This window comes from Apis dorsata, unplaced genomic scaffold, assembly GCF_000469605.1.
Source record: "Apis dorsata unplaced genomic scaffold, Apis dorsata 1.3 scaffold_1170, whole genome shotgun sequence".
NCBI classification, from domain to species: Eukaryota; Metazoa; Arthropoda; class Insecta; order Hymenoptera; family Apidae; genus Apis; species Apis dorsata.
Window position 1 is genome coordinate 65820 of NW_006264267.1, and position 14669 is coordinate 80488.

At 22.7% G+C, this 14669-nt stretch overlaps 3 protein-coding genes across 7 annotated transcripts in view; 2 read left to right on the top strand and 1 right to left on the bottom strand.

The window, feature by feature from the left end:
• Nucleotides 1–954: 954 nt before the first annotated feature.
• On the top strand, nucleotides 955–4084 carry LOC102675707. The gene is made up of 4 exons (XM_031514754.1): nucleotides 955–1124; nucleotides 1219–1783; nucleotides 1863–2185; nucleotides 3792–4084. The coding sequence occupies exons 1-4, from the start codon at nucleotides 967–969 to the stop codon at nucleotides 3796–3798; spliced, it is 1053 nt and encodes a 350-aa protein (XP_031370614.1). The 5' UTR covers nucleotides 955–966; the 3' UTR covers nucleotides 3799–4084.
• On the bottom strand, nucleotides 2548–6042 carry LOC102675486 ((Lyso)-N-acylphosphatidylethanolamine lipase). 5 transcript variants are annotated; one of them, XM_031514753.1, is made up of 8 exons: nucleotides 5847–6042; nucleotides 5404–5492; nucleotides 4914–4990; nucleotides 4533–4739; nucleotides 3823–4146; nucleotides 3579–3696; nucleotides 3264–3450; nucleotides 2773–3158 (listed from the first exon to the last, which is right to left on the bottom strand). In XM_031514753.1, the coding sequence occupies exons 3-8, from the start codon at nucleotides 4945–4947 to the stop codon at nucleotides 2943–2945; spliced, it is 1086 nt and encodes a 361-aa protein (XP_031370613.1). In that variant the 5' UTR covers nucleotides 4948–4990; nucleotides 5404–5492; nucleotides 5847–6042; the 3' UTR covers nucleotides 2773–2942. The 5 variants fall into 5 exon arrangements, with proteins under 5 accessions (XP_006624954.1, XP_031370613.1, XP_031370612.1 ...); XM_031514752.1 differs by having other exon boundaries at nucleotides 5404–5597; XM_031514751.1 differs by having other exon boundaries at nucleotides 5400–5492; nucleotides 5847–6041.
• A 2918-nt stretch (nucleotides 6043–8960) lies between these two features.
• LOC102675843 (synaptic vesicle membrane protein VAT-1 homolog-like) overlaps nucleotides 8961–14669 on the top strand; it is a 24128-nt gene continuing 18419 nt past the window's right edge. Inside the window, exon 1 of the mRNA XM_006624894.2 lies at nucleotides 8961–9582. Within this exon, the coding sequence (XP_006624957.1) occupies nucleotides 9281–9582 (302 nt within the window). The 5' untranslated portion in view covers nucleotides 8961–9280. The remainder of the gene's footprint in view (nucleotides 9583–14669) is intronic.

The window sequence follows — 14669 nt, forward strand, 5'->3', positions numbered from 1 at the left end:
ATTAATTACAAGTAATTATTATTAAGATAAAAATGACTTTTTAGAATTGAAAAACGCTTTCGTTTTTTCAAAAAAAATTTCATAAATGCAGAACAATTTTCTAACGAAATTTGTAAATGAAAAAATAATTAATTCTTACGAATGAAATTCGTAACATGATTGTGTTAACAATTTTTCGATTTGCTGTTACACATAATAATTATAACATAAATGATGTATTTGCTAGTTTTCGAGCTAAAAGAATATAGTTCGATGAGGAAAGAATTTCGTTTCTCGTTACGGACTTATGGCAGTTCCTCTAACGATTTCTTTTAGATAACATAAAAATGTAAAGAGTTTTATTGGTATATAATAATTATTAAATAGTTTATGTGTACATAGTATTGTAATTCGAAAGTAAATTAGAAAAATAAAAATCGGAAATTTTATATGTTATACTAGTTCAATTGTTATTAAAAATAACGAACACTAAATATTTAAAAAATATATTGAATTTTTGTTTTCCATTTATAAATTTTTAGTTTTTTATAGATTAATGACAAATAAAAAAATTTTATTTTAAATTTTTTAAAATAAAAACTTTTTAAAAAATTATCTAAAATATAATAATATAAAATTTTATGTTAATATCAAAAGTTAGTAGGTTAGAAATTTTTAGGACTGTTAAAAGACGTCCATACTAAGTAAAAGTTGAACGAGTTATATATTTCAGTTTAAATAATTTAAATTGAAATTTTAATTTATAAAATTTTTTTATTTATGAATCTAGATTATGTTTAAGCAATAAAAATATAAATTTATTTATATCTAAATATTAAGTTAAAATTATAATTTTTAAATATACTAATGAAGTATATAACCTAAAATAATTTATATGAATAATTATTATAAAAAAGATTTCTTGTAATATTTAAATAATATACTAGTAATAATAAATCTTTTTAATAAAATGTTATATTAAAAAAAATGACTAAAAATATGTATTTTCTTATTAAAATACAAAATACACAAATATTTGGTGTAAAACAAATATTTAGATATATTTTCAGTGATTCCATAAAATATAATATATGGAAACAAAGCAAATTTATAAACAAGCTTTTAAACAAAAATAAATTAAAAAGGTAATATACATCTCAAATTTCAAAAATTTTGTATACTTTTTTATGTTTTAGAATTTTAAATATAATTTTTTAATTAAATAATATTTCTAAATAGGTTTTCAATTCAAGATATAAATCCTACTACTTATGTAGCATCAGAAAATAAAATTTCTGTGCATACACAACGAAGAATGAATGTTCTGAATAAAGTTTTTATGGAACATATTACAGATATGATGTCAACTGGAGAAATAGAACCTGAAATTTTAAATAGAAATATAGAAATTTCACATATAAAAATAACTCCAGATTTTAAACTTATTAATGTTTATTGGATAGACAATAATGCTGAGAAATTGGATACTGAAGAACTATTACAAAAATGTGCTTTTCAATTAAGACATAAGTTATCTCAACTTCGTGTAATAGGCATTGTACCTCCTATTCAATTTGTTAAATGTAAAGGTATTAAAATTATGAAAAAAATAGAAGAAAAATTGAAAATTATAGAGTTTGAGAAAGATTATATATCCAGTCCATATCCAGATGCTATACATCATACTGTTACTGCTTCTGACATTGAGGATGTACATAATAATAAAGAAGACAAATTCAGTATAACTATACCTATAATGAAACATGATATATTTGGATTAGATCATTTTCGAATCATGTCAAAGGTATATTATATACATATACAAAATAATTAAAAATAGTGAATCAAAAATAATAATATATTTAAAAATATCTTTTTTCTAGATTAAAAATTCATTAAATAAATCATTGAAAAAAGAAACAGTAAATATAAATTCATATTCAAATACACTTTCTAAGTTTGATGTAAAAAATATTTCGAATTTTTTTATTGATAATAAATATCAAAAACAATTTGCTAAATTTTTAAATGAAAGACAAAAAGAGCAAAGAAAAAAAAATAAAAAAAAATATTTTAAATTAAATGATTTTACTTATAATTTTGAAGAACAAAATGTTAATAATAATTATGATGATTTTGCTGAAAATGATTATGATGTTTTTGATGAGAATGATAATTCCATTCATGATGAATTTAAAAAAAAACGGTAATAAATAAATAATAGTATACGAAACATTTAGGATAGGACAAATTTTTTAATATAAACATAAAAAATTAATATCAACAATATTTATTTCTACATTTAATTTTGTTATATAATATATTTGTACATAATATACAATTTGACCTTCTCTGTTAAATTTATAATATAATTTATTTATATATANATCATAATATATATATACAAATATATATCATAATATATATATGTACAAATATTCTTGAAAATTGTTGATCCCATTGATTGAATTTGATTTTAATATTACACATTATTTAATATTACATTGTACTTTTAATCAAGCACAAATATTTAAATATTTCTATAATTAGTACTATTATTCTTTTGAATTTTTATTAAAATATATTTATATTTTATTAAAATATACAATCTTATGAAGAAATTAAAATTTATAAAAAAAATTAAATATTTTAATATTCAACTATTGTTTAGAAATATAAATGATGAATCAATGAGTTTAAACTAAGAATTGAGCTCCATTATTCTTGAAACAATTCAAGAAATTATAAATTACAGCATTAACAAAGTATAACATAAATTAGAAAATAATTAAATAACATTAATCAACATGTAATTATTGTTTGGTACGTTGCAATACATATATATCTAATCTAAATCACACAATTCATGCAGTCATTTGACTGCAATTAAAGTCAAAACAGTACGATTCAATCATCAAATTTTATACTTTTTAAATTTTAAATAAATTTTAACGAGATCGTGCTTATGGCGTGTTCAATTCTTGTCCTTTCGCGGTTTTAGAATCAACTTCCTCGTTTGTTAAAATTAATGAAATTTGTTGTTCATTTATAGACTTTGATCGAATATCTGATGCTGTTAAATGGGATATGGAATCACTTAGATTACATGCTTCTAATACATATTTATTGAAAATTTCACTTTTATCAGCATAAACATGATGTCCTGCTCCTGTTATAGCCTATAATCATAAAAATATATAAATATATAATTATTAAAATTATTTTAAAAAGAAATTTATAATTTTTATTTATACTATTTCTTTATTTTTATGTTTTATATTTACCTGAACATTAATATAAGATGATGCTCTAGCTTGCTTAAGTGTTTCCCAAGATGAATTATCAACCCAAGATCGACTACCATATAATAAAGTTATTGGAATTTCTGGATTTAATTTATCCATTCTTTTAACAATAGGATTTTTGGCCCAGCCAAAATGTTGCATCATTGCATGAAATGCACTCTCACCACTTTTTATTAAATATGTAAAAAATTAATTTTTGCATTTTATATTTAAAAATTCAAATGAAATACTTTTTAATTGAATTTAAAATTTTAAAATTCAACAATTTTTATTTTAAAAATTTTAAAAACTTACGACGGTGTTTGAGCATTACACTGATGTAAATATTGTGAAATCACAGCAGTATCATCTTTTAATATAGGTGCAAATTTTTTTACTATATCTGGCCTTGTTTTTTCAATTAACCATTGTCCTAAAAAAAAATAATATTATATATGTTATAAAACAGTATTTAAATTTTATATATATTTTACAAATTAATATTATATAAGACCTTTTTATTTTTAGCACATGAAAATATGCTAAAATAAGAACTAACCAAATGGACCAGCTACTCTGACTGGCCAAAGTGGGTTTAATGGTTCGATTACATATGCTATAACTTTTACCCACATAGGAACTCTGGAAATTCGATCTACAGGTCTTTCCGGAAAACCCCACGGATCGGCAAGAATCAGGTGTTTAATTCTTTCGGGATATTGCATGCTATATGATGCTGCAAGAAAACCACCCATTGAATGACCTAACAGTACAAATTTTTCTAACTGCATTTCTCTTCTCCATTCCTCAATAGAGCGAACTAATTGACTTTCAGCTTCTTGAGCTTCGTTACTAAAAACAGGACGACTACTTCTACCGAAACCTGAATAAAAAATTAATATATATTTCAGAGAAGCAAAATAAACAACAAATAAATATGATGATAACCAAAATATATTATAGTTTAAAATAATGATATAAAAATATTATACACAATAATAATAACAAATATTTGAAAAATATGAAAAAATCATTTCGTATTATTTTATTATATATATTATATATATTATATATTATAAATTATATGCAATTCCAAAATTCAATTTTATCTATGAATCATATATAATAACTATACTTAAAAACAAAATATATATCTTTAATATATATGGCTTTTTATTTTAAATATTATTGAATAAACTTAAAAAAATATAAATTTATATTTTACATATTATAAAACTATAAATGAAATTATAATTATTTTATTTTTACCTAATATGTCAATAGCATATACTGGCCTTTGAGAAGCCAATGCATCAAGATTTAAACACCACAATGCCACGCCTGCTCCTAAACCATGTAATAAGACAATTGGTGTTTTTGTTGATTCTTCATTCAAAGAAATGGTCCATATCTTATCTGATGTTCCTACAACTGGTCCTATATCCACATACCATCCTCTATATGCTGTTCTCAAACCTATATCAAATACAATAGTTCTTAAACCATATAGTTAATAATTTCAAATCAAATAAAATATCATTAAAATTATAATTTATTACAAAAGATTATTTTATCTCAAATGTCTTTAAATATATCTCTAAATGTCTCTAATTTATTTTTCAAAAAATTTGTTTAACAAAAAAAACTTACAAGAAAGAATTTTTTTCTCCGCAGCACGTAACATAGTTGAAGATGAGCCAGACCAGCTAAACCATTCCCAAAACCAGCTAACAAATAAAAAAATTCAAAAAGATTGTATAAATAAACGAAATATATTCAATTTTTCATAAATTGTATATTTATAAATATTTATAAAATCACATTTATGTAACAGTATTTTTACATAATTAATAATTAGGATTAATAAAAACTAATGATATGTGTAATAATAATTTTTTAATAAATTTATGTGATATTTATGTGTAGATCATTGATTATCTATATCATTATATTTTTCGATACTGTTATAATGTAGTTTTACAAATGTCATGTTATGATTTAAAACACTGAACTTGAAAAATTATTAGACATTATATATATAATAATCTGACAAGTGATAAGTATGATAAGCATAATATAATACATATGTAAAATCAATTTTGAAGACTTTAATGCGTAGATTAAAAAAGAAATTACCTACGTATTTGTGTAAAATAAACTCGAAATGGAATTAACTCTACATATTTCTTTGGTTATGATTCTTCGTGCTAAAAATATTTGGCACGTGACCTTGAAAAGCAATCCAACATGACATAGTTAACTCTTTGACTTCCATAATCATTTTTCTTTTATATATATATGTAGCGTTTCAAAATACTTCTACATGTACGGTATCTATAATATAAATCTATTAATTATAATGACAATTTCTGTGGCAATATAAGAACGTTGTAAATTAAAAGTTTTTAATTTAAATTTCGAATGTGAAAATTGATACAATTAAAATGATGTATTTATAGAAAATTGATGTATAGAAAATTATGATAAACTATAAAGTCGCTAAAAAATGAAAGCCATAAATTAAAAAAAAAATTACGAATGACAGTTACAAAAAAATTATATTTAAAATCCTTCAATACATACCTTTTCGATTTGACAATTTCATAATCTGCCATTAGCTTTTACGATGCTTTGGTTGTTCGTGTACGATGATTTCTTTGTTGACAATATGGAAAATGAGTACGACGACGTAACCAATTCTATTATCTAGTCGGTGAGAATTCCAGTATACATTGTCTGTTGAAAAATGGAAGAGTGGGAGAATCAGCTGATGTACATATGTTTTGGAAGATTTGTGGAATTTTTCTTTTGTGAAATACAAAATACGTACTTCATTGTTTATTGTTATATGTATTTTTTTTTAAATATATATTGATTGCAATGTATTAACACATTATTTTTTTGAAATAAGATTATTACGATAATAAAGTATTACATGTAATAAAAGTAACATAACCTAAAATCATCGTGATAACCAATATTCATAAAGTATACATTGTAAATTTTTTTAAAGAAGTGCAGTAACTGTTTCTGTTTTAACTAACTTCGTATTTTTTAATATAATTGAAATTATTAACTTGTAAATCTTATAAATTAATAAAATTCGTGATAATGTAATGAGCAATATTATATTTTTAAAAAAATCTATAATACAATATATTATATTTTTATTCTGATGCATGAATTAATTTGAAATTTATAAGAATAAAGTTATAAATAAGTTCTTTATAATATACATATATATATCGGAGATATCGATGTTATGTGAAAAATAATAATTAAAGATAAAAAAGAATCTGCCGCTTATAGTTATCGATCAAGATATTAAATTAGAAATTTTTGTATAGTGATAAGAGTACATCGATTGTACAAATTTATTAAAAATAATTGTAAAATTAATAATTAATATAGAATTTTATTTTTTGTTTTTGTTTTTAATTAATAATTTAAAATATTTTGAATTTTTAAGTAAGTAAATTATTCTTATGATTAATGTATTTATAATACAATGAAATAAATGAATCTCTACCTTTGTAACATGCAACAAAGTGTAAGTATAATACAATGAAGAAGACATTTTATAATGATCAGAGACTCTATATACAAGCTCTGGGTGCTTTTGGCTCTCCCGACAATATGAGCTATTCATCCCAATCAGCACATCCTCATTGCACTCATGCATGATTCTCATTATTTGGTCCAATTGTTTCGGGAATTTAAAGTTGTATGATAGTTGATGGATTGTCCTTACAGTTTTATATTTGTATTATATATATATTATATATATTTATATCACTATATATATTTATTTATATATATATATTTATAAATGTAATAAAAAAATTTACCAAAATAATAATATTAAATAATAAAAACAATAATATTTTATTGAGACTATTATACAATGAGAAAAATTCATTAGCTGCAATTTTAATTTCACTATTATAAATATTTTTTTCAATTTATATTTATATTAGCCATCAAGCATATAAAATATAATTATTTTAGAAAAACACTAAAATTCTTTAATTACATGTAAAAATTTGAAAAAGTTTGGTTATTAAAATTCTTCTTTAATTTCTTAATAAAAATGATATTTATTTTTATTTTGTTAAAAATAAAAAATCTGTCAAAGAAGATATAAAGAAAATAACATATATTCACATTTCGAACAGCGTATTCAAAGATAAAATGTAAGGTAAAAAGTATGCCTATATTTATGTATATTCAATGTAATGCATAGCATGCGTGGCGCAAGAATACAAGATAATTCGGGCGTCGTCTGCTGGCACTACTTTTCTATTTGCCAGTCAAAGAACAAGATTACACATAAAATTGTATTCTATTGAATTTTTTAACGCCGAACAAATTATTTCAATTTTATAAGAAATACAACTTTATATTTTTTAATATTTTCTTCTATATTTACTAAATACAAATTTTTAAAATAATTTTATAACAATTTTTAATTTTCGAACTTTTAATATTAATTTTGATAATATTATTAATAATTTATTTATATTTATAAAGTAAATTAATATTTTTTTGTTACTTTCATGTAATAATCAAATGTATTTCCGTTTAATCGGTAATTCAGGAATACAAAGCTTGTTTCGTGAATAAATAAATAAATATATATATATATATATTCATTTTCCATTCCATTCTTTTTCAACGATATAATTAATTATCGAAAAAAACCATTTTTTTTTTATGAATTCACGTTAATGTATAAACATAATTTTAAATTTTATTAATAATTTTAAATTTTATATCTTTTTTGTCACACGAAATTAATTTATATCAATTCTTTTTGACATCTCCCTAATTCTTATGAGAAATATTCATTTAAACTATTATTATGTTAAAATAATTTATATAATTCTATTTTTAATAATAAATATCAATCACCATAGTTATATATATCAATCTCCATAAAATTTGAAATTTGAAATGAATTATATTCAATTTTATTAATTTTAGTTATCTTTAGTTATTTTATATGTATATATTTTATATTAATATTAAATATTAATATTACATGCAAAAAAAATTATATAAAAAATGCATAATTTTACTATGAATATTATTGAAAAAGATATCATACAAAAAATATAATATAATAATCGCTATTAAGCGAATAATCAAACATAATATATAACATTTGCTAATGCTTTCAATATTATAATTAATGAGAAAAAATAAATTTGATTTTTTTCTTTCTGCTTTAATCCTATATTATTATAATCTATGATTTCAATATTTTTGATAATATGTAATTCATGACATACAATTGATTGTTAATATAATTATATCAAATTCTGTTGAACAATATTTAGTTTAGATATAATATATAAAAAAAATTCATAAGATAAGATGAAATTTATTTATTTAATATGATGATTTACTGTCATCCAAAAGTTATTTTCTAAAAAATGCCATATTCACTTTGTAAAATGTATATATAAAAGGATGCATGATGAACATTAAATGGAATCGAAAATCGTAGTCGAAGATGCGTGGGTTAATGCAAATTTGTCAGAGAGGGGAACTACTTTTTAATCGCGAACACCAATATTCCACAACTCACGGCACCTGTCGTACTATACGCAATGTAGTTTAACGTACCTAGTAGCGGACGATGGGATACCGAGCAGTATTCCAATTGGTCGCTCAAAAGGGGCGCGCGGTTGCTAAGCAACGGCAACACCGCGCGCGTCACCGGCCGGCGTAGCCGGCACCAAACGTTCCTGCCACTGTGGCGGAAAATTGCGCAGAACAACGTCGACTCTCATCGGGTGTAAACGTGCTGCGGTCTTTAAATACGCGATATAGATTCACCGAAGCTTTATTTCTTTTTTTACTCTTGTCTCTTTTCTCATTGTCGAATACAAAATCGAAAGAATCCTTTGTGGTATTCTATTTAAGAATTGCGCGCTTCTTGCAAAAAACGAATAAATATTTTATTGGAGCAATAGAGTTACATTTTATTAAAGTAAAGGAAATAAAAAAGAAAAATGGCAGAGGACAAAAACGAAACCAGCCCAAGTGCCGAGGGTGAAAAGCCACCACAGGAAGCGGCACCGTCGAAGCAAGAAAAAGAAGAGCCAAAAGAAAATAAAGAAGAAGAAAAGAAAGTCGAAGAGAATGGCGACGGTGATAAACCCAAGGAGAATGGCGAAGAGAAACCCACGCCAGAACCGAAGGATATGCGGGCTATAGTACTGAACGGTTTCGGCGGACTGAAAAGTGTCAAGGCTTTGAGGAAGCCTGAGCCCACCCTCTCCGAAGGAGAAGTTCTTATTCGAGTCAAAGCATGGTAAGTAACTTTACAATTTATATATATTTTTGTATAATCTATACATTTATTTACAATTCGAATACTTTAATAATTCGACTTGGATATAGGAGAAAGTAGGAAATAAATGTAAATTAAATATAAAGAATTCATTGATTAAATAATATGAATGAATATTATAAATATTATTTTGCGAATGTTATTAAAGTTATACATTAAATCCTACTAAAATTTGAACGGATCAGATGAAAAGTAGAAGTTAATTAAGATTGATGTGACGTTAGCGAAATCAAGCGACATTTTGATAGCGTCTCTTATTCTGTTTGAATATAAAGCAGTTAAATGTCAGTAACATTAAAAATATGGATAAAATAAAATAAAATATGTTTCTTAAATATGTATAAATTTCGATTTTATATCAATGATTGATCACTTCAAATAGTTTTGAATTCTATTCGAAACGATGTTTCGATAGTTCGTTATTGGAATGAAGGTGAATCACTGAGAAGAAAACAAAATAGAAAATATGGTGTCCAGATTCCGATCCAAGCGAAGAGACCGTTACAATACCACTGCATCTTTGAAATTAAGGCGTGGTATTTCCGAGATAATTAAAATTTGATTATTAAAATTTGATAATTAAAATTTTATTATTACGATATAGAGCATTTTTTATAAACGTAAAAGAATTTTAATAAAAACATTTAATTTCGGTATATCAAAATATTTCTTAAAATTCTTTACATATTCTTTTGTATAAGATATAATTTTATATATATAATACTATTAATTTCTGACAAAATTTATACTTTATTTTACTAATAGGTTTTTATATTATTATTTTTGTAAATAAATAATAACAAGTTTCTAATTAATTTAAAAAAAAATTAGAATAATATAAAAAATTATTTTTTAAAAATATAATTTATGATGAAATTTTTTTTTTCAATTTTTTTGTTTATATAAAATTAATTTTTTAAAAGTTCATTTTTTATTAATTCTTTTAAAGACGCAATAAAATTTAAAGAAAATTATTATTAATTTTTGTAAGAATATACTTTAATTGAATATTTCGATATTTTTATAGGATTGCAATATGAAAAATTATTTGCCATTACTGCTTGACAAAAAAGTATTATCCAGCATTCCTCAGAATGTTATGCAGTCTGCACATTAAATAGCTAGCTACATTTATAGAATACATGCCTATGTGTTTAATATTAGTGTATACTTTTGTAGATATGCAAAACGAAGTTTGATAAGCCGTTTAATTGTATTCAACTTTATTGAATATGTAATTTTGTCTCGTCGAAATTTATTTATATAATATATAAGGATATATATATATATCATATATATTATTATATTGGAAGTTATTGAACTTTAGTACACTATGTTTAATAAATACGATCCATTAATGTAGATATGAAAAAAAGATTATTAGATGGAAAAGTATATACATTTAATGCAATGCATATTAGAGAATGCTTTATTTTATGTATTTCATTTATGTGTTATATGTATAACATATAATATTCATATTCATAGATGATTCGTATAAATGAATTACAAATCGATAAATTAAAAATTTAGAATTTTGAGTCATTATAATATCAAATAATTTTTTCTATCAAATTTCACTTTTGTTTTTTCTTTTATATATTTTTTTTTTTTTTACTTGCTTGGATTTACATTATATTTGTATAGAAATTATACATGCTTAATTCACAATGATAAATCAATCTAAATGTCTTATTAATTCATATAAAAAATTAAAAAATTTCTTCGTATTTTTATAAGATTCTATCTCTCTTTTTCTTTAATTATATGAAATATTGATTTTGTATGCCGAGAACATTTTTAGAAAATTTATGAAATACTAATATTACTAATTTTTTTTTAGAGAATCTATCTGATGGTGGTGTTGAAAGATATTGAGATGCAAAAAAAAGCATGTTCAATATGTTTCATAAATCTCTACTTGAAGATAACAATTTCTTTAAAACTTTTGTTAATATCAGTATTATTATTCTTATATAAGAATATTATTCTCATCTCATTCTTATCATCGTTAAAATTAGTCTCTATAAAACAATTTGTAATTCAATGTTTTTTTATTTGAAAATTTGAAACTATTTTATTTTATTATATTTAAAACTATTCGATTTTATTAGATACTTAGAAAAAAGTTAATTTTCCATTTTATTTTTACAAATTTTTGACATATTTGATATAAACAATAAATGTATTATTAGTAATGCAAAAAAATATTATAAAATTTCTATATTTTGGTCATCAGGGATTTGTTATATATTTTGTTATATATTATTTGTTATATAAAAAATTACTAAACGTTAAATATTTTAAATCGAAAAGGTTAAGTTTCTATATATATATATATATATCTCGAGGTCTAGTCCAATGAGTGTTTTTTCTCTTTTCGAAATGACCATAACACATAATATAATAGGGAAAGATGGTGAGTTAAAAAGAGATAGAGAACATAAGGGGAGAATCGGATTCGCTAAAGGCGTGCGGACCTTTTCACGCGTGAGTCACGTTTCATAAAAGCGATTGGGATTGATGAGAAAATAGCCCCCATAGAAAGATATCACGCTGCCAATGCTGGGTCGAATGAATTTGTCTGCACGACTATAGACGTTCGTTACATGCTGCTGCTGGCACCCCTGTATGTATGCGCGACGTGCTTGGAGAAGAGTGGTTTCGTTTGAAATCGTTGGGAGAAAGATCCGGGGTACTCTCTTTCTAGATAATTCAATTGCTTTTAGAAAACGATTGACGATAAATATGATCGAAAGAATCTTTGATTATTCGATTAAGAAAATAGAATAGAACTTTGTTTTGGGGTATTATTTTTTCTTAAAAAAATCTTTTTTTTTTTTTTTTATATTTTCTAATAATATTGGATTAGTAAAAATGAAATATAATCTAAGAAAAAGTCATCGTTTTGAATCTAGGAATATTTTAAAGTTATCTAATTTACTTTTATTATATACTTAAAAAGAAATACTATAAAACAAAGTTTAATGAATAAATACATATTCTCTTATATGAAAATAAGATAAACTATATTTTTAAATATGAATTTAGAAAAAATAACTTTGTAAATATCTTATTTCATGGTGTATTTGTGTGTGTGTGCGCGCGCGCGCATATACATATAAAGATATTGCAATATTAAAAAAATTTTCTTTTTAATATTAAATATAATTTAAATTCCTAATTAAAATAATAAAGAATTGATATGATGTTATATTTAAAAAAAAATGAAAACAAAATTTTTTAAATGTCATAAAATATTATTTTAAAAATTGATCCAGATTATTAATCTTTGTTAATTGTTTAAAAAACATTGATATCTGTATTAATTTTGGAAATTATACTCTTCAAGTTATCTATATATATATTATAAAAAATTACTAATTACTAATTACTTTAAGTTGATTACTTGAAAGATATTTATATGTAAAATTTGTTTTATAATATTACAAATTATATATTTATAATATACAAATTATATTTCATTTTTTATTTATATATATATATTTTTTTTTTAATTTTTAAAAATAAAATTTTGAAAATATATATTATACAAAAAACTAAATTTATTGATATATATATTCTGAATATCAAATACACAATAATCAATTGATTATGAATGGAATACAAGAAATAAAAAAGGAAACTGGATATAATATAATAAATTTGAAAATATAATTCGATTTCTCATTTTATTTTATTTTATTTTATTCTTAAAGATTACTTTTTATAGTAAATCTGATTCATAAATGGTTTATGAGATACGGGAAGAGTAAAAACTAGACAGGGTACCCTTCTCGAATTTTTTTGGTTTATTTTTCTTTAGTTTCTCTTTTTGTTTCTTTTATTTTTATTAATTTTAATAAATTCTTAAGAAGAATTAATAAGAATTTCTAAAAATTGAATTTTCAGAAATCTCTTTCCATTTTTTTTTCTATTAATTTCTCTAAGCTTTTCTATATTTCATTAAAAAATGGATCGTATCGAGCATATCACATTACACTTTATTATTATTAACGAAAATTTTTGTAAATTAAGTTGAAATACCGATAATATTAATTTTTTAAACTATATAGAATTTTAATGTTTTTATTTTTATATTTTGTTTGCTATCAAATTATTTCTTTTTTAAATATTTTGCGTTTGATAATATTTAATCTTTCATCAATTTAAAAGTAATACTAAATAATAATTAGATAACAAGAATTAAATCCATTATTTATACATATAAGCGAAGCCATTTTTAATATATCTATCATTTTTCACAGCTCGTATCTATTTCTAGAATTAATATATTTTAATTTGAATATTTTTCCACACTTATAATTCTTATTTTTCCTCAAACACTCTCAAACACGTTCACATAATAAGAAAGAAAAGAAAATGAAAAACAATAAATCATACATATATATGTATATATAAAAAATATCTCAAAATATCTGTGCATTATGCGCAAACTATAAATAATAAATTAAAGCGAGGAGAACAAACTCGTATCGTAACATATAAAACTTTTTCTCGCTTTCATCCATGTTATTTTCCGGTTGAAAACCTTAACATGAAGAGGAGGTACATTTCATAAAGTGTGTAAGTGTGAAACATTGTCGGGCAGTGAATTAGTATAACGCGATAATTCATCCGCTTGCTTCTCTAAGATGCAATTTTCCACGGTGTGACCGTGCGTGCGCATACCGTGCTTCAACCAGGCTGTGTCACAAGTGAAGCGTATGATTCAGACAACGTGATCTCTGTGATTCTCGATCATGTTACGCATGCACTTATGGAAACCAATCGTTTGTAGTAATCATAATAAATATAATAGATAGTGATACTTTTTTGTCGTTTAATATTGTTTTTTTTTTTTTTCTTAGTTTTTTTAAAGAATCTTGTTTTTTTAAAGAGATTCTGATACAAGTTGAAAGTATTTGAAAAAAGAGGTTAGAATAAGCTTTGGCAATTAAAGCGATGACTTTTTTTTATGAGATACGAGGTTTGTAATTATGGGATCGAATTTCATGGAAATCTCTCTCTCTCTCTCTCTCTCTCTC

What these genes read in the sequence shown, in the direction of transcription:
- LOC102675486 (XM_006624891.2), bottom strand. Translation starts at nt 5,878, where the DNA reads ATGGCAGATTATGAAATTGTCAAATCGAAAAG. An exon ending in ATATGCTATTGACATATTAG is followed by an intron (nt 4,147 to 4,532) that starts GTAAAAATAAAA and finishes TTTTTTATTCAG; the next exon opens with GTTTCGGTAGAAGTAGTCGT. An exon ending in CATCTTATATTAATGTTCAG is followed by an intron (nt 3,159 to 3,263) that starts GTAAATATAAAA and finishes TTATGATTATAG; the next exon opens with GCTATAACAGGAGCAGGACA.
- LOC102675707 (XM_031514754.1), top strand. Translation starts at nt 967, where the DNA reads ATGACTAAAAATATGTATTTTCTTATTAAAATACAAAATACACAAATA. An exon ending in AACAAAAATAAATTAAAAAG is followed by an intron (nt 1,125 to 1,218) that starts GTAATATACATC and finishes ATTTCTAAATAG; the next exon opens with GTTTTCAATTCAAGATATAA. An exon ending in ATTTTCGAATCATGTCAAAG is followed by an intron (nt 1,784 to 1,862) that starts GTATATTATATA and finishes TCTTTTTTCTAG; the next exon opens with ATTAAAAATTCATTAAATAA.